The 19636-nt window shown below is 44.9% G+C and overlaps 2 protein-coding genes across 2 annotated transcripts in view; one reads left to right on the top strand and one right to left on the bottom strand.

Annotated features, from left to right (window-relative positions):
* Nucleotides 1–19636, bottom strand: part of LOC141085047 (opioid-binding protein/cell adhesion molecule homolog) — a 225731-nt gene that overhangs the window by 33039 nt on the left and 173056 nt on the right. Inside the window, exon 2 of the mRNA XM_073570046.1 lies at nt 9090–9322. Within this exon, the coding sequence (XP_073426147.1) occupies nt 9090–9322 (233 nt within the window). The remainder of the gene's footprint in view (nt 1–9089; nt 9323–19636) is intronic.
* Nucleotides 1–19636, top strand: part of LOC141085046 (protein CEPU-1-like) — a 1055154-nt gene that overhangs the window by 920587 nt on the left and 114931 nt on the right. The gene's annotated exons all lie outside the window — the stretch shown is intronic.

Below are 19636 nucleotides of genomic sequence, written 5' to 3'. Positions count from 1 at the left end.
AACCCCCACATGTGGGGTATCAGTGTACTCAGGAAAAATTGCACAAGAACTTTGGGGGTCTAATTTCTCCTGTTACCCTTGGGAAAATTAAAAATTGGGGGCTAAAAAAATAATATTTGTAGAGAAAAAATTAATTTTTATTTTCACGGCTCTGCGTTATAAACTTCTGTGAAGCACTTGGGGGTTCAACGTGCTCACCACACATCTAGATTAGTTCCTTGGGTGGTCTAGTTTCCAAAATGGGGTCACTTGTGGGGGGTTTCCACTGTTTAGGTACATCAGGGGCTCTGCAAACGTAACATGACGCCTGCAGACCATTCCATCATGTCGACATTTCAAAACGTCACTACTTCCCTTCCGAGCCCCAACGTGTGCCCAAACAGTGTGCCCCCACACTTATGGGGTACCAGCGTAGTCAGGACAAACTGGACAACAACTTTTAGGGTCCAATTTATCTTATTACCGTTGTGAAAATAAAAAATAGTGGGCTAAAAATCATTTTTTGAGGGGAAAAAAATATTTTTTTATTTTCACGGTACTGCGTTATAAACTTCTGTGAAGCACTTGGGGGTTCAGAGTGCTCACCACACATCTAGATAAGCTCCTTAGGGGGTTTAGTTTCCAAAATGGGGTCACTTGTGGGGGAGCTCGAATGTTTAGGCACACAGGGGCTCTCCAAACACAACATGGTGTCCGCTAACGATTGGAGCTAATTTTCCATTCAAAAAGTCAAATGGCGCTCCTTCCCTTCCAGGCCCTGCCGTGCGCCCAAACAGTGGTTTATGACCACATATGAGGTATCAGTGTACTCAGGAGAAATTGACCAACAAATTTTAGGATCCATTTTATCCTGTTGCCCATGTGAAAATGAAAAAACTGAGGTTAAAAGAAAATTTTTGTGAAAAAAAAAGTACTTTTTTTTTTTTACGGATCAGTTTGTGAAGCACCTGGGGGTTCAAATTGCTCATTATGAATCTAGATAAGTTCCTTGGAGGGTCTAGTTTCCAAAATGGGGTCACTTGTTGGGGAGCTACAATGTTTAGGCGCACAGGGGCTCTCCAAACGCGACATGGCAAACGCTAAATATTCCAGCATATTTTCCATTCAAAAAGTCAAATGGCGCTCCTTCCCTTCTGAGCCCTGCCATGCGCCCAAACAGTGGTTTATGACCACATATGAGGTATCGATGTACTCAGGAGAAATTGCCCAACAAATTTTATGATCCATTTTATCCTGTTACCCACGTGAAAATGAAAAAATTGATGCTAAAAGAAAATTTTTGTTGGAAAAATTAAAACGTCCATTTTTTCCTTCCACGTTGCTTTAGTTCATGTGAAGCACCTGAAGGGTTAATAATAGTTTTGAATAGCTTGAGGGGTGCAGTTTTTAGAATCGTGTCACTTTTGGGTATTTTCTGCCATATAGACCCCTCAAAGTGACTTCAAATGTGAGGTGGTCCCTAAAACAAAAATGGTTTTGTAAATTTTGTTGTAAAAATGAGAAATCGCTGGTCAAATTTTAACCCTTATAATTCCCGAACAAAAAAAAATGTTTCCAAAATTGTGCTGATGTAAAGTAGACATGTGGGAAATGTTATTTAGTAACTATTTTGTGTCACATACCTCTCTGGTTTAACAGAATAAAAATTCAAAATTTGAAAATTGCGAAATTTTCGCCAAACTTCCATTTTTTTCACAAATAAACGCAAAAATTATCGACCTAAATTTACCACTAACATGAAGCTCAATATGTCACGAAAAACAATTTCAGAATTGCTAGGATCCGTTGAAGCGTTCCTGAGTTATTACCTCATAAAGGGACACTGGTCAGAATTGCAAAAAATGGCCTGGTCATTAAGGTCAAAATAGGCTTGGTCATGAAGGGGTTAAAAACCTCCATCTTCGACCTGATCGTAAAAAAATGGGGGAAGCCAGAAGTGGACCTCTTCGCCACCAGAGAGAACAGGAAGGTGCCTCAGTTCTGCTCTCTAAATCCCAGGGAGAACCCTCTGGCAGTAGATGCCCTTCTGATCAAATGGGACTTCGGGCTAGCATACGCCTTCCCTCCCCTCTCTCTACTACCCCTGGTGATGAGGAAAATCAGGAAGGACAAGGAGAGGATTATAGAGATCTCCCCGTTTTGGCCCAGGAGGGCATGGTTCTCTACCTCAGGACCATGTCGGTATCCGACCCTTGGGTCCTACCAAACATCCCAGACCTCCTATCCCAGGGCCCAGTTTACCATCCTCAGGTAGCTGGCCTACATCTGACGGCGTGCATTTTGAACAGGCACTACTAAAGGAGAAAGGTTTCTCCTCAGCTCTAATTAACACCCTGCTCAAAAGCAGAAAGCCAATTACAACTAAAATCTACGGCAGGATTTGGGAAAAGATTCCTTCAGGGATCAGGGGTAGTAGCTGGGCAGTCCACTCCCATAGCACAGATCTTAGAGTTCTTACAAAGAGGTCTGGACATGGGACTCTCCACCAGCACCCTTAAAGTACAGGTGTCGGCTCTAGGGGCACTTTTCAACTGCAGCATCGCCAATAACTATTGGATCAATAGGTTTATTAAGGCAACAGGCAGGTCCAGACCAGTAGTAAAAAATAAATTTATGCCGTGGGATCTAAACCTAGTCCTCACGGCCATGACGGAGGCCCCGTTTGAACCTATCTCATCAGCCTCCACAAAAAACCTGTCTCTTAAAGTAGCTCTTCTGGTAGCGTTGACATCAGCCCATAGAGTAAGTGACATCCAGGCGTTATCTAGGCTTCCTCCCTACATACAATTCGGGGACGACAGGGTAATTCTTACACCCGATCCAGCATACCTGCCTAAAGTAGCCTCCAGTTTCCATAGAACTCAGGAGATAGTCCTTCCATCCTTCCTTCCTAATCCCACGAACGATAAGGAAAGGAAACTACACACTCTAGACGTTAGGAGATGTCTCCTAGAGTACCTGGCGGTTACCGACCCTGGAAGAAGGATAATGCCTTGTTTATCTCCTATCAGGGCACCAGAAAGGGCCTTAGGGCTTCAAAAAGCTTGCTAGCGAGGTGGATTAGGGAGGCCATTTCATTAGCATACACCTCAAAGGACAAACTGGCTCCTGGCAAGCTGAGGGCGCATTCCACCAGGGCCATGGCAACCTCGTGGGCAGAGAGATCGGAGGTCTCGATCGACCAAATATGTAAGGCAGCTACCTGGTCATCTCTGAGCACCTTTTATAACCATTATAGACTAGACCTGGGTGCTTCCTCAGACCTCTCCTTTGGTGTCAGGGTTCTGCAGGCTGTAGTCGCTCCCTATGTAATTATTACTCTCTGTAATTCTCTCAGGTGGTGCTGTCATGGACGACCGAATAAAGTCGTAGTTACTCACCGGTTAATGGTATTTTTCGGAGACCATGACAGCACCCGTATATTCCCTCCCTTTTAGTTTAATTTGGGTGTGCACTGCTTCCTCTTATATGTACACGGGTAATTAATAGTCGTGTAGAGTATTGTATATAAATTAACTTCTGTGGTCTTCTTGTGCTCTGTAAACCAACTGATGCGTGGGAGAGGTGCCGCCCTTATGTACAGTGGGGAAAAAAAGTATTTAGTCAGTCAGCAATAGTGCAAGTTCCACCACTTAAAAAGATGAGAGGCGTCTGTAATTTACATCATAGATAGACCTCAACTATGGGAGACAAACTGAGAAAAAAAATCCAGAAAATCACATTGTCTGTTTTTTTTTCATTTTATTTGCATATTATGGTGGAAAATAAGTATTTGGTCAGAAACAAAATTTCATCTCAATACTTTGTGATATATCCTTTGTTGGCAATGACAGAGGTCAAACGTTTTCTGTAAGTCTTCACAAGGTTGCCACACACTTTTGTTGGTATGTTGGCCCATTCCTCCATGCAGATCTCCTCTAGAGCAGTGATGTTTTTGGCTTTTCGCTTGGCAACACGGACTTTCAACTCCCTCCAAAGGTTTTCTATAGGGTTGAGATCTGGAGACTGGCTAGGCCACTCCAGGGCCTTGAAATGCTTCTTACGAAGCCACTCCTTTGTTGCCCTGGCGGTGTGCTTTGGATCATTGTCATGTTGAAAGACCCAGCCACGTTTCATCTTCAATGCCCTTGCTGATGGAAGGAGGTTTGCACTCAAAATCTCACGATACATGGCCCCATTCATTCTTTCATGTACCCGGATCAGTCGTCCTGGCCCCTTTGCAGAGAAACAGCCCCAAAGCATGATGTTTCCACCACCATGCTTTACAGTAGGTATAGTGTTTGATGGATGCAACTCAGTATTCTTTTTCCTCCAAACACGACAAGTTGTGTTTCTACCAAACAGTTCCAGTTTGGTTTCATCAGACCATAGGACATTCTCCCAAAACTCCTCTGGATCATCCAAATGCTCTCTAGCAAACTTCAGACGGGCCCGGACATGTACAGGCTTAAGCAGTGGGACACGTCTGGCACTGCAGGATCTGAGTCCATGGTGGCGTAGTGTGTTACTTATGGTAGGCCTTGTTACATTGGTCCCAGCTCTCTGCAGTTCATTCACTAGGTCCCCCCGCGTGGTTCTGGGATTTTTGCTCACCGTTCTTGTGATCATTCTGACCCCACGGGGTGGGATTTTGCGTGGAGCACCAGATCGAGGGAGATTGTCAGTGGTCTTGTATGTCTTCCATTTTCTAATTATTGCTCCCACAGTTGATTTCTTCACTCCAAGCTGGTTGGCTATTGCAGATTCAGTCTTCCCAGCCTGGTGCAGGGCTACAATTTTGTTTCTGGTGTCCTTTGACAGCTCTTTGGTCTTCACCATAGTGGAGTTTGGAGTCAGACTGTTTGAGGGTGTGCACAGGTGTCTTTTTATACTGATAACAAGTTTAAACAGGTGCCATTACTACAGGTAATGAGTGGAGGAAAGAGGAGACTCTTAAAGAAGAAGTTACAGGTCTGTGAGAGCCAGAAATCTTGATTGCTTGTTTCTGACCAAATACTTATTTTCCACCATAATATGCAAATAAAATGAAAAAAAAAACAGACAATGTGATTTTCTGGATTTTTTTTTCTCAGTTTGTCTCCCATAGTTGAGGTCTACCTATGATGTAAATTACAGACGCCTCTCATCTTTTTAAGTGGTGGAACTTGCACTATTGCTGACTGACTAAATACTTTTTTTCCCCACTGTATCTGTAAGATTTCCTGTTCCTGGAGGGCGGATCCCCTCTCTCAGGTGGTGCTGTCATGGACTCCGAAAAATACCGTTAACCGGTGAGTAACTACGACTTTCACAACTTCTTTATGACAGACATAGCTCTCTACACTCCTGGACATGTCATAAAGAAGCTGCAAATACAGGCTGTGAACCAGTGCAGAACAAGCTACAACAGTGCATAATGTGTAGTCAGGTGTCAGGCAGGGAGCAGAGGCAGCGTGCTGATACTAGCTGCTCCCTGCCTGACACATGACTGTGTCCCCCTGATAGCCCTCCATGGGAAGCAGTCCCCTCACCACAATGAAAGCACATGTGAGTCTTTCTATACCCTCTATACACTCCCAGCTTCTTGATTTTTTTAGTCTCTAAGCCCACACCGGGGGCTTTTGAGCATTTTCTATTTGTTTCATTATCTCCCTAAATATCCTCAAATTCCCCACCCTCAACTCTTAGCCTGATCTCTTAGACATTATAAGTTTTCAATTCTCCACAACAAGGTAAAAAATAAGTATACGAAAAAGCTGACGCTCTACACCTACAGGACACTAAATTCTCCAATTCCTCGATTCTCGGGTTCTTGAGCCCACATTTTCCATTATTCTACCATGCACGTTCGCCTGACTAATTAAAGGGGTTGTCCACGTTTGAGGACATTTTTTTTTTACTCAAATGCATGCAACTGAGGTAAAAAATGATTTTTTTCCATTAGGCGTCCTTAAAAATGTTGCATCCTTTGCCCTCTATAGCCGCTGTATTTCACTGTCCATTGCTGGCAGCTGCAGAATAATTTACCAGCCACATTAGTTTTAACAGCTGTGTTGAAGACGTGACTCTGTGGCACCTAGAGGTATGATGGGCTCTCCTGTCCATAAGATGGCCACTGGTGGAGGAGCATGTGGACAGACATGTCCATGCCATCTGTCTCTTAGGCAATGTGTTCACATTGAGTATTTGCTTGCTAAAATTTCAGCAAGCTTTCTGCATCTCTTGAGAGTGAAACTGCGGAAAATCTTCAGCGTTTTTGCTGTTTTTTCCTGTGCATTCAAAGGGTCAAAAACGCACAAAGAACTGACACGCTGCAGATTTAAGTGCACAACAAATCCTCAAAGGAAAAATAGTACTCATGTGCACAGCATTTCATGATTCTCATGGACTCAGCGCGGAAAAAAACGCATAAAAAACGCAACGTGTGTACACAGCCTAAAGGTGGAAAAACGATGATGTTTTGACATGACAAAAACTTGTGATTTTAATGGGTGCAAAAACTTTTTATATACTGTAAGTCTATATATACTGCTCCGCAGGGGAAGGGCCTGTGTGTAACTCATGGCACTGGAGCTTTTCATTTCCTTGTGTGGTAGTTTCCTGAGTCTCATTTCTTGGGTGGAATTTCTCTCTTCGGTACCTGGTAATATTGTACATCTAGTACATGTAATGTGTGTATGTATGATATGTACAACTTAAAGTTTATGGTCCCCTTCTTCCCTGCCCCTTAGGTGCCTAAGCCTTTTATTCTGATGAAGAGGAGAGTACCGATCAGCAGCTTCCCAGTGAGAGCACATACATGTGGTCCAAATACATATTGTACCCTAAGAATAGTCTAACTGGACATCTGTGCATCTGATTGGAACATTTATCAGATCAGCGTTTCTGAATTGCGCTAGTCATTTGTTATTACCCCCGGGGAGCCTGGCTAGGAGAAATCTTTCAGCAAGATGGCCGGGGTGCGTCTGGTAAAGTGTGCGGGTACAGAGCTGTGTGTCCTACATCCTTAGGGCCCTGATGTAGTGGAGATTCCCTGCTGAACTGGCCGGTAGCCGCTTCTTCACAGCCGGTTTGCTCTCGGTGGTTTTGCCCAGTTTTTCTCATATTAGTTCACCTCCGGTAGTGGATAAACCTCAGGCACCTAGAGGACGGTAGTGAGCCCGGGTCTGGCTTTCAAAGACTGCTCCATTACAAACTGTACATTTCTTTTCAGAGAAATGTATACATTGGATACTTTTGTTTTAGGTCACTGAGACCAAGGTAAAAAGAATAAAGCATGGTGGCAGTTTCTCCTTGTAGAGGTCTGTTCCTTTGCCCTGCCATGTTTGCATTCCCATTAAATAGCAATATTGGAGCATTTTTTTCTGACATTCCTCTCTAACTCCTCCTGGAAATTTATGAAGAGACATCAGAATATCAGACGGGTTCTCCTGGAGCAGAGACGCTTACTGACATCCATGTCACCTTGGCCGCCAGACATTCCTCATGAATTATGGTTCCTGGCAGTCTATTGATGGCCGGTATGAGTGCACACTTTATCCCTTAATGGCCCTTTCATAATGTCGTGTATCAACTTTCAGCATCTCCCTCTGATGTGAGAACAGAGACAGTGTCTGCAGGAACATGGCTCGGCTCTCGCCACAATCTTCCCGTCAATGGGGAATACCGCTCCTCTCACATTGTTCTCTGTGATATGGCATCCTCGCACCTGCTCCACTTCTCCCCAATAAGTGGCGACTCAATGAGACTTCCTCTGCAGGGCGGCACCAGATGGAGGGAACAGTGTGACCTGTGACCAGGTCACATCATCTTGGACACTGACAAGCAGATCTGTCACCATATTTCACAATACAAACTGGATACATTATTGCATAGATCTTTTATACCTAGTGAGGCTGTTGTACTTACTGATAACCCACATCAGAATAGCTGCATATTCCTTAAATTAAAGAGAATCTGTCAGCAGGATTTCCCACCTCAAATTATTTATGTGCGCTGTAGCTCTTTCAAAGAAAAGCCAGCAATCCCTTTACATGGTCTCGCCCCCAGTTCATGAGAAATCCCTGTTTAATATGGAAATGAGGCTGAAGAGCTATGGCAGATCTGCTATCCGCCAATATGGAGTGTGACTTCAGGCAAAGGAGCTGTGAAAGCTACAGATTGGCAGACCAGGACCAGATTCCTGCTGATGAGGATCAGGTAGAGGGTGTGTACCGCTCTCATTCTGGGGATCATTTTCAGATATCTAGTATCTGTGGAATTTCTCCAAATCTGGGATACAAGAGCCTGACCCTGTTTATATCCATCTTATGGATCACGGCCACCTACCTTACAAACTCTCAGCTGCTGGTGATGTTCAGTTTCCCTGTAGGACATGAATCTCCGAGGATTCGTCCGTAGCCCAATGGTCTTGTGTGTCTGACTGGGGTCTTCAGTGCCTCATTGGTACCATGGTGGGGTGCTCTGCTTTCACCACTATTGTAATTCATAAGCGGCCTTTGCACACAGATTACTGCCAATGTTCAGAGGGCACATGAAATATTCTGAAGATGTAGTTTCAAGACTTTTGAGGCGTTTTGAGACTTTGTATTGGAGAAGATAAGGCATTTAATGCCTGTAAACCGCATCGAGCATGAAAAAAATCTTGGCCATCATGGAGTTAGGAGTCCACCATCAGACTGCATAGAGAGCACGCTCTATTTCCTTACCTGGATGCTATATAGGCTCAGTCACGCCATGGTACTGCAGGAATATTCACTCCCCGCTCTTCTCCGGTACAAGGCACAATGCCACAGATCACTGCCTGCAGTATTTGATGATGAAACAACCATAACATATTGAGACTCCCTCAGGAATGGTCACAATGGGCCGATTCTTACTAGAATTACCCTTGCTAACATGAAATCTTCAGAGACCTGTCCGAACACCTCCCAGCCTCATCCTGCAGGACTCTGCAATAGTTGCGACAGGACACTGTCGTTCCTCCTTTATAGACCTCATCTTACACCATAAAATGCAATTCTCAGGAGAAAAAAAACATCCAATGCCAAAACTGAAACTAAGCAGTGGCCGGCGTCAAGGACTGACCTGATGATGGCCGTGACACTTACCTTGTACAATGAGGTGCACACGGGAGGTTCTGGGGTGATTGTCTGTCTGTACGGAGCAGGTGTAGGGTCCCTCGTCATAAATACCCACATTCTGGATCTCGATGATGTACTGGCTCTTGGTGTTAGCTACAAGTACTACCCGGGGGTCTATGGACCACTTGTCATTGCTGGTGTATAAAATCGTGCTGCGGTTCAGCCAGGCCACACGGGTCACTCTGTTGTCCACCGCACACCTGCATAGGGAAAGTAGTTTGATAACGATACAACTTGACTGCATATATTCAAAGCCTCTCAAAACAATTACACTGTACTGAAATGATAGCCAACTATATGGACAGCTTCTACGAATGGTATACATTGGCTTAACAAAGGAGTCAGTGGGTGACATGTCCGACCCATGGGGCTCAGTCTCAACTGTCTTCTCTGATAGTTAAATATATACATCCACCACATTAACCCAGTGCGCAGTGATGGACACGTAACGGCCCTGGCCATGTCGACTGGACCATGCATCAGTTGTGAGGTGCACCTTTCCACTCACTGACTGCTTGAGTGCATGGACAATGCGGTCTTTCACATGATGGTGGAGGGCTGGGATGGCTTTGTGAGAGAAGTGGCGACTGGGTAGGTCATATCGTGGTACTGCATAGGCCATGAGTTCGCGGAAAGCTGCGCTTTCCACCAACCGATAGGGCATCATCTCAAACGAGATTAGTTTGGCAATGTGGGCGTTCAAACCCAGTGTACGCGGATGAGAGACTGAGTACTTTCTTGACCTACTCATAGTGTCTGGGAGGGTGAGCTGGACTTGAGAGCTGCATATGGTGGAAGTAGCGGTGGACAGGGCGGACTGAGAGAGGGTTGATGATGGTGATGGAGTTGGTGTTCTTTCTGATGGCCTAGATTCAGTATTTCGTTGATATCGGCAGCACGGTGGCTCAGTGGTTAGCGCTGCAGCCTTGCAGCGCTGGAGTCCTGGGTTCGAATCCCACCAAGGACAACATCTGCAAGGAGTTTGTATGTTCTCCCCGTGTTTGCGTGGGTTTCCTCCGGGCACTCCGGTTTCCTCCCACACTCCAAAGACATACTGATAGGGAATTTAGATTGTGAGCCCCATCGGGGACAGTGGTGAAATGTGTGCAAACTGTAAAGCGCTGCGGAATATGTTAGCGCTATATAAAAATAAAGATTATTATTATTAAATATATAACAGAGTTGAAAAAAAGACAAATGTCCATCAAGCTCAAACAAGGGATGAGAAAGGATAAAAGGATTATAAGTACAACCACAATGCATGATCCAGCCCACGCCAGAAGGCAAAATCTTTCTCTCCTGAACCCAACTGTCCACTGCACCAAACAATCAGAAAAGAACTTTACACAGCTCTTCTCTGTAGTCAAACGGTCTGTGTATACTATATATCCACAGCTCCTCTTTGTGGTCACATGCTCTGTATATACTATATATCCACAGCTCCTCTCTGTAGTCACATGCTCTGTATATACTATATATTTACAGCTTCTCCCTGTATTCACACAGTCTATATACACTATCACAGCTCCTCTGTAGTAACACGCTCTGTATATACTGTATTTACAGGGTTATAAAAGTGAACCTGGAAATTATAGGCCAGTAAGTCTAATCTTTATTGTTGGTAAAATATTTGAAGGGTTTCTGAGGGATGTTATTCTGGATTATCTCAATGAGAATAACTGTTTAACTCCATATCAGCATGGGTTTATGAGGAATCGCTCCTGTCAAACCAATCTAATCTGTTTTTATGAAGAGGTAAGCTATAGACTGTACCAATGTGAGTCATTGGACGCTGTATTTCTTGATTTTTTTTTCAAAGCGTTTGATACCGTGCCACACAAGGGGTTGGTACACAAAATGCGAATGCTGGGTCTGGGGGAAAATGTGTGTAAATGGGTAAGTAACTGGCTTAGTGATAGAAAGCAGAAGGTGGTTATATATGGTATATTCTCTAACACTCTAACTGGGTCGCTGGGACCAGTGGGGTACCGCAGGGGTTGGTGTTTGGACCTATTCTCTTCAAAATGTTTATTAACGATCTGGTAGAAGGTTTACACAGTAAAATATCAATATTTGCAGATGATACAAAACTATGTAAAGCAGGCAATACAAGAGAAGATCGTATTCTGCTACAGATGGATCTGGATAAGTTGGAAACTTGGGCCGAAAGGTGGCAGATGCGGTTTAACAATGATAAATGTAAGGTTATACACATGGGAAGAAGGAATCAATATCACCATTACACACTGAACGGGAAACCACTGGGTAAATCTGACATGGAGAAGGACTTGGGGATCCTAGTTGATGATAAACTTACCTGGAGCAGCCAGTGTCAGGCAGCGGCTGCCAAGGCAAACAGGATCATGGGGTGCATTAAAAGAGGTCTTGATACACATGATGAGAGCATTATACTGCCTCTGTACAAATCCCTGGTTAGACCGTACATGGAGCACTGTGTACAGTTTTGGGCACCAGTGCTCAGGAAGGATATAATGGAACTAGAGCGAGTACATAGGAGGGCAACAAAATTAATAAAGGGGATGGGGGAACTACAATACCCAGAGAGATTAGGATTATTTAGTCTAGAAAAAAAGGCAACTGAGGGGCGATCTAATAACCATGTATAGGTATATAAGGGGACAATATAAATATCTCTCTGAGGATCTGTTTATACCAAGGAAGGTGACGGTCACATTCTCTGCGTCAGGAGGAGAGAAGATTTTTCCACCAACATAGAAGAGAATCTGGAATTCCTTCCCTGAGTAGGTGGTGATGGCAAACTCAGTTGAGGGTTTCAAGAGAGGCCTGGATGTCTTCCTGTAGCGTAACAATATTGTATCTTACAGTTATTAGGTTCTTTAGAAGGACATAGATCTGGGGATTTATACTGATGGAATATAGGCTGAACTGGATAGATAAAGGTCTTTTTTCGGCCTTGCTAACTATGTTACTATGTCAGAGCTCCTGTCTGTAGTCACACGCTCTGTATATACTATATATCCACAGCTCATCTGTAGTCCCACGCTCTGTATATACTACATATCTATAGCTTCCCTCTTTAGTTACACGCTCTGTATATACTATATATCCACAGCTCATCTGCAGTCCCACGCTCCGTATATACTACATATCCACAGCTTCCCTCTGTAGTCACATGCTCTATACTATATATCCACAGCTCCTCTCTGTAGTCACACCTCTATATATACTATATAATCACAGCTCCTCTCTGTAGTCACACGCTCTTGTATATACTATGTAATCACAGCTCCTCTCTAGGCACACGGTCTGTATATACTATATATCCACAGCTCCTCTCTGTAGTCGTACGCTCTTTATACTATATATCCACAGCTCCTCTATGTAGTCACATGCTCTGTATATACTATATAATCACAGCTCCTCTCTGTAGTCACACGGTCTGTATATAATATATATGCACAGCTCCTCTCTGTAGTCACACGGTCTATATATACACTATATCACAGCTCCTCTGTAGTCACACATGCTGTGTATACTATATATCCATAGCTCCTCTCTGTAGCCACATGCTCTTTATATACTATATATCCATAGCTCCTCTGTAGTCACACGCTCTGTATTCAGTCATGGCCAAAAGTTTTGAGAATGACACAAATATTATATTTTCACATGATCTGCTGGCCTCTGGTTTTTATGTGTGTTTGTCAGATGTTTTTATCACATACAGAAATATAATTGCAATCATATTATGAGTAACAAAAGGTTATATTGACAGTTAGAATGAGTTAATGCAGCAAGTCAATATTTGCAGTGTTGACCCTTCTTCTTCAGGACCTCAGCAATTCTCCCTGGCATGCTCTCAATCAACTTCTGGATCAAATCCTGACTGATAGCAGTCCATTCTTGCAAAATCAATGCTTTTATTTTGTCTGAATTTGAAGGTTTTTGTTTGTCCACCCGTCTCTTGATGATTGACCACAAGTTCTCAATGGGATTAAGATCTGGGGAGTTTCCAGGCCATGGTCCCAAAATCTCTGTTTTGTTCCCTGAGCCATTTAGTTATCACCTTTGCTTTATGGCAAGGTGCTCCATCATGTTGAAAAAGGCATTGTTGATCGCCAAACTGCTCTTGGACGGAGAAGTTGCTCTTGGAGGACATTCTGGTACCATTCTTTATTCATGGCTGTGTTTTTAGGCAAGACTGAGAGCGAGCCCATTCCCTTGGCTGAGAAGCAACCCCACACATGAATGGTTTCAGGATGCTTGACATGCTTGACAGTTCGCATGAGACAAGACTGGTGGTAGCGCTCACCTGGTCTTCTCCGAATAAGCCGTTTTCCAGATGTCCCAAACAATCGAAAAGGGGATTCATCAGAGAAAATGACTTTACCCCTGTACCTCTTGCAGAATATCAATCTGTCTATGATGTTTTTCCTGGAGAGAAGTGGCTTCTTTGCTGCCCTCCTTGAGACCAGGCCTTGCTCCAAGAGTCTCCGCCTCACAGTGCGTGCAGATGCACTCACACCTGCCTGCTGCCATTCCTGAGCAAGCTCTGCACTGCTGGTAGCCCGATCCCGCAGCTGAAACACTTTTAAGAGACGGTCCTGGCGCTTGCTGGTCTTTCTTGGGCGCCCTGGAGCCTTTTTGGCAACAAGGGAACCTCTCTCCTTGAAGTTCTTGATGATGCGATAGATTGTTGACTGAGGTGCAATCTTTCTAGCTGCGATACTCTTCCCTGTTAGGCCATTTTTGTGCAGTGCAATGATGACTGCATGTGTTTCTTTAGAGATAACCATGTTTAACAGAAGAGAAACAATGATGCCAAGCACCAGCCTCCTTTTAAAGTGTCCAGTGGTGTCATTCTTACTTTATCATGACAGATTGATCTCCAGCCCTGTCCTCATCAACACCCACACCTGTGTTAATGGAGCAATCAATGAAACGATGTTAGCTGGTCCTTTTAAGGCAGGGCTGCAATGATGTTGAAATGTGTTTTGGGGGATAAAGTTCATTTTCTAGGCAAATATTGACTTTGCAAGTAATTGCTGTTAAGCTGATCACTCTTTATAACATTCTGGAATATATGCAAATTGCCATTAGAAAAAATGAAGCAGTAGACTTTGCAAAAATTAATATTTGTGTCATTCTCAAAACTTTTGGCCATGACTGTATACTATATAATCACAGCTCCTCTCTGTAGTCACACGGTCTGTATATAATATATATCCCCAGCTCCTCTCTGTAGTCTCCTCCTCCAGCCACCACCACTCCTCCTTCAGCAACCACTCCACACTCCTGTCACTCAGGTTTGGCATTTCATATTGATCAAGGTAAGATGGGAAGGTGATTATTGTGCTGTGTACAAACGCTGCCCTCCATGCGCCCCAGGGCAGACAGTCCGTGCACTTTCCGGGCTGTGACTTTTAGAGCTGCCATGTTCCACTCAATAACTCATATTGGCATGTACTTTCAGTCTTTGCAGCACAAAGTTTTTTTAAACTATGTAATAGGCTTTTCATTTTCTTGCTGGGATTAGTTCTCTTAAGCGCCACAGGTTTCCCAAAGTGGTGAATTTAAGGAAGCACAATTGCTGGAACTACAGCTCTTGATCATTGAGCGGTGCAGCCGCAAACCAAGGAAAGAACATGTTAAATGGAAACAAAATCCTCATCTGATCTGCTGAGTCCAACACTGCAACAATAAGGGAAAAGGAAAAGTAAATAAATAAAATAAGGGAAAGGCAGCCGGTGTTCATCTGTCCAGAAGTGACAAGCAGAGAGCACCAGACCCTGCCCAAACATCACCCCTATAAGAGGACATCTACACTCACAAACTAAAGGTTGTATGGATGAGCAGATAATGGCCAAGACCATGTGATGAAAGCCCACATCTTCATCTGCTGGAGACACAGAAATAAAGAAGAATCTGCATAAACGATCACAATCCAGATAGAGAAACTGAACCAGCAGGGGCTGCTGCCTGAGGGCCAGAAGCAGGAGACATCACTCAGCATTACATGTGGGGCATCTCCAAGATGAGCAGTAACGATTCATGGTGCAGTCAGTGCTGGGGAGATTTCACGAGGCATTATACTACATTCATTACCATCACGCTGTTTCCGATCTCCTGCTCTCAGTGAATGGATTAGTATAATGTGAGAAAACCTTACGTGCAGCAGCTACAGATCCGCCTGCCGGGGGTGCTATACAGGTCAGGGCGACATACTGGCCATGGCATGGGTTCACAGTCCACAGCAGAAAAGCATAGCCTATGCTTTTCTGGACAGATAGCATCAAGACTGCAGTCTAGATGTTTCTCACCAGCAGCAGCCATATTTCTGCTTTACACCACTCTTCATATATAGCAGGGGAGCTGGGTGCGTGTGAGAGAAGGGGCAGCAGCAGGTTGACGGTCATCTCTTATCCTCCTACACTTGCAGCACTATGCCGAGCCTATAGTTATTTAGGCCCAATTGGTTCAAGCGCCTGTATTCGCAGTGCCGTGAGGTGCTCTGGCCCCGGCTTCGTAGTCTGTATTCGCAGTGCTGTAAGGTGCTCTGGCCCCGGCTTCGTAGTCTGTATTCGCAGTGCCGTGAGGTGCTCTGGCCCCGGCTTCGTAGTCTGTATTCGCAGTACCGTGAGGTCTTCTGGCCCCGGCTTCGTAGTCTGTATTCGCAGTGCCGTGAGGTGCTCTGTCCCCGGCTTCGTAGTCTGTATTCGCAGTGCCGTGAGGTGCTCTGGCCCCGGCTTCGTCGTATGTATACGCAATGACGGCAGGTGCTATGGCCCCGGCTTCGTAGTCTGTATTCGCAGTGCCGTGAGGTGCTCTGGCCCCGGCTTCGTAGTCTGTATTCGCAGTGCCGCGAGGTGCTCTGGCCCTGGCTTCATAGTCTGTATTCGCAGTGCCAAGGTGCTCTGGCCCTGGCTTCATCGTCTGTATACGCAGTGACGCCAGGTGCTCTGGCCCCGGCTTCATAGTCTGTATTCGCAGTGACGCTAGGTGCTCTGGCCCCGGCTTCGTAGTCTGTATTCGCAGTGATGCCAGGTGCTCTGGCCCCGGCTTCGTAGTCTGTATTCGCAGTGACGAGTGGTGCTCTGGCCCTGGCTTCATACTCTGTATTCGTAGTGACGCAAGGTGCTCTTGCCCCTACTTCGTTATCTGTATTTGCAGTGACGTGGGGTGCTCCTGCCCGGCTTCTTCACCAGTATACTGCAGATATTTTAGATTTGGGGTTCATGAAGACATTAATGTTGCTGCTGCGTTCCTTATGAAGTGTGATGGTTTTTCGAGAATCCACTGGACATGGCGAATATAATTTTGCTGATTTACAAGCGGTGCAGGAAGACAGCACGCTGCTAATTTCATTAATAAGGGGGAGTCTGCTGGTACATGTAGATGCTAAGAGGGAAGATGGAATTATGACCGATGGCAGTGAGATTCCTAGGCAGAATGCCAGACATCCTTGTAGCGGGCCTGACGCACTCCTCATGCGCTGCCAGCGGAACCAATAATAAAATTATTAATCAGCTGTCATTTCCAAATCACTTCTCTATCAACAGAAGGAGATGTAAGATCAGCCAAAGACGTCCTATGTCCGGAGGTTGGGGAGCGGTCATCTCTCTTGTATAGGAGTTCCTACTGGAAATACAGATGTTCTGTGTGAAGTTTTAGGCAGATGTGGAAAAAGTGCTGCAGATTAAGGAGCATATACAAGTAGAAGTGTTTATTGGGAAAAATAAAAAAGTGAATGAAGTAAAAAGAAACATAAATCCCGTTAGTATCTGGTGATGGCCCATCACCTCCATTATCATGATCTAGTGATGGCCCGTCGCCTCCATTATCAGGATCTGGTGATTGCCCTTCACCTCCATCATCAATATCTGATGGGCCCATAACTTCCATCAGTATCTGATGATCGCTCGGTGCCTCCATCATCAGTATCTGGTGACAGTCCTTCACCTCCATCGTCAATATCTGCTGATCGCCCATCATATCCATTGTCAGTATCTGGTGACCGCCCGTCACCTCCATCATCAGGATCTGGTGAGCACCCTATCATCAGTGTCCAGTGATTGCCCATCCCTTCCATCATCAGTATCTGATGACCGCCCATTGCTCCATCATCAGTATCCAGTGACCGCCTGTCACCTCCATTATCAGGATCTGGTGAGCGCCCCGTCGCCTCCATCATCAGGATCTGGTGAGCGCCCCGTCGCCTCCATCATCAGTATCCGGTGACCGCTCATCGCTCCATCATCAGGATCTGGTGACCATCCATCGCCTCCATCCCTTCTCATCTCTTGTACACAGGTTATGGAGGATCTCGTCAGGAGGTTGTGCCCAACATCTTGTAGACCTGACCTCAGATCTTCTGTGTATGAGGATAAAGCTGATCTGTCTCATTGTGTGATCCCAGGCAGACTGGATGATACGAGAATGGGGTTCTGGGGCTGGATCTTCACTTCCAGGACATCTGACACCCTGCAGCATCGGTCCCGATAAATTTTTGAACTGATTGCAGCATGTTAAGCCAGTAGATGCCACTGTCAACTGTGACCGCAGCATCTAGATTGTCAACACACGTAGAGTGTTAGCGTTGACTAAGTGTCAGGAATCGAACCTGGAACCTCTTGTCTGCTGGCCAGCAGCTCAGCCATCTGAGCTATGCGTCTGCTTGGAAGGTCCCATGCGAAACCAGATACCAGTGATTCTTGTTCTTGATCAGCTCCACCCTGTGCTCTCCTAATTGGCCCATTGATTGCTAATTGCCCACCCTATATAAACTCAGCCAGTACACTTCCTCATTGCGTGATTATTGTGCTTCCAGCCTGTAGTCAAGCTCCTTCTCCTGCTGCTGCTCCATCTGCTAAGTATCGCTGATCCCGTGTACCGACTTCTGGCTTTTCCTCTGACTTCGTTATCTGCCTGCTCCATTGCTAAAGTATTGCTTATCCAGTGTACTGACTTTCGGCTTCACCTGACTACTCTTCCTGCCTTGCTCCCTCTAGTGGTTACAATAACACTGGCTCCAACCTGAACCAGATCGTGACAGAATAATCACGCGCCAAAATGGAGTCCGTTGTAGCCACCCTGACAAAACAAGTTTCTGAACTTCAAAGTTTTTGTACCACTTACCAAGAAAAATATTCTAAACTACAAACAGTAGTATCAGGCCAACAAAAGGAAATAATTGAACTACAAAGGCAACTTCTTGACATGCGCAATTCAAGCCCAGAATCAAACGCACGAATGCCGCTGCCTGCAAAATTCAGTGGGGATCGTCAGCAGTACCGAGGATTCCTCAACCAATGCCGGATATACTTCCAAATGCAACCTGCTCCATTTACCAGCGATAGGAAGAAAGTATTTTTTCTGATTAATCTCCTGACTGATGAAGCTCTTGCATGGGCCTCACCATATGTGGAAAAGAACTATGACATCCTTAATAACTTAGATTCCTTCATCACAGCTATGAATCAAGTTTTTGATGATCCAAACCGTTGTGCCACAGCAGAAACCAAATTGCATAATTTACGCCAAGGACGACGCTCGGTCGCTGAATATACATCAGAGTTCCGTCGCTGGGTGGCCGACACCACGTGGAACTCAGCGGCCCAGAGAAGTCAGTTTCGACGAGGATTATCAGAGTCAGTAAAGGATGAGCTTGCCAGGGGCGAAACCCCTGATCAGTTGGAAGACTTTATTCACCTATGTGTTCGAATAGACCAGAGGCTCAACGAGCGGAGAAAGGAGAGACTTCGAGTACTGGAAAATAACCCTGCCTTTTCTTTCTCTTCGTCTAACCATGAACAAAAGACGCAAAGTGTGTCTGAACCGATGCAAATCGATGTTATTCGAAAACCGCTCTCAGCACAAGAAAAGCAGAGGCGACGGGCTGAAAATTTATGTCTCTATTGTGGGGGCTCAGGTCATTTCGCCATCAATTGTCCTAATAAAAGGACTATAGCCTTCATAAGCGACATGACTGCAAGCGATACAGACCTCTCCCAACAGCCATATCCTAGTATGCAGAAGATTTCATCAGTAACGCAGGAGAAAAACAAGATGTGTGCATCATCATCTCATTTTGTCATTCCCATTCAGGTCATAATGGGCAACCAAACAGTACGATGTTCGGCCTTGTTAGATTCTGGAGCAGGAGGGAATTTTATGGACTTAAAATTCACATTGGATAATAATATTTCAAGCAGAACTAAATCCATACCAATCGAAATGGAAACGGTGGACGGATCACCCTTATCTTCTGGACCTGTTACTCATGAGACGATTGAATTTGAGATTTGTATGGAACCTGATCATCACGAAACTGTCAGTTTCCATCTGATTTCCTCTCCAAAATTTCCCGTTATCCTAGGAGTTCCCTGGTTCTCAACTCATAACCCCTCTATCAACTGGGCTTCAAGGACCATTACCTTCCCTTCAGAATACTGTAAGAACAATTGCCATAGTGATCCACCTGTTCCTAAACAAATCCAAGTATCTGAGATTTCTCATACGAAGGAAGATAAACT

The sequence above is a fragment of the Dendrobates tinctorius genome, unplaced genomic scaffold (genome assembly GCF_039654945.1).
Source record: "Dendrobates tinctorius isolate UK_male_01 unplaced genomic scaffold, ASM3965494v1 ptg000028l, whole genome shotgun sequence".
NCBI lineage: Eukaryota > Metazoa > Chordata > Amphibia > Anura > Dendrobatidae > Dendrobates > Dendrobates tinctorius.
Note: the sequence above shows the minus strand (reverse complement) of the source record. Positions and strands in the feature narration are given on the sequence as shown.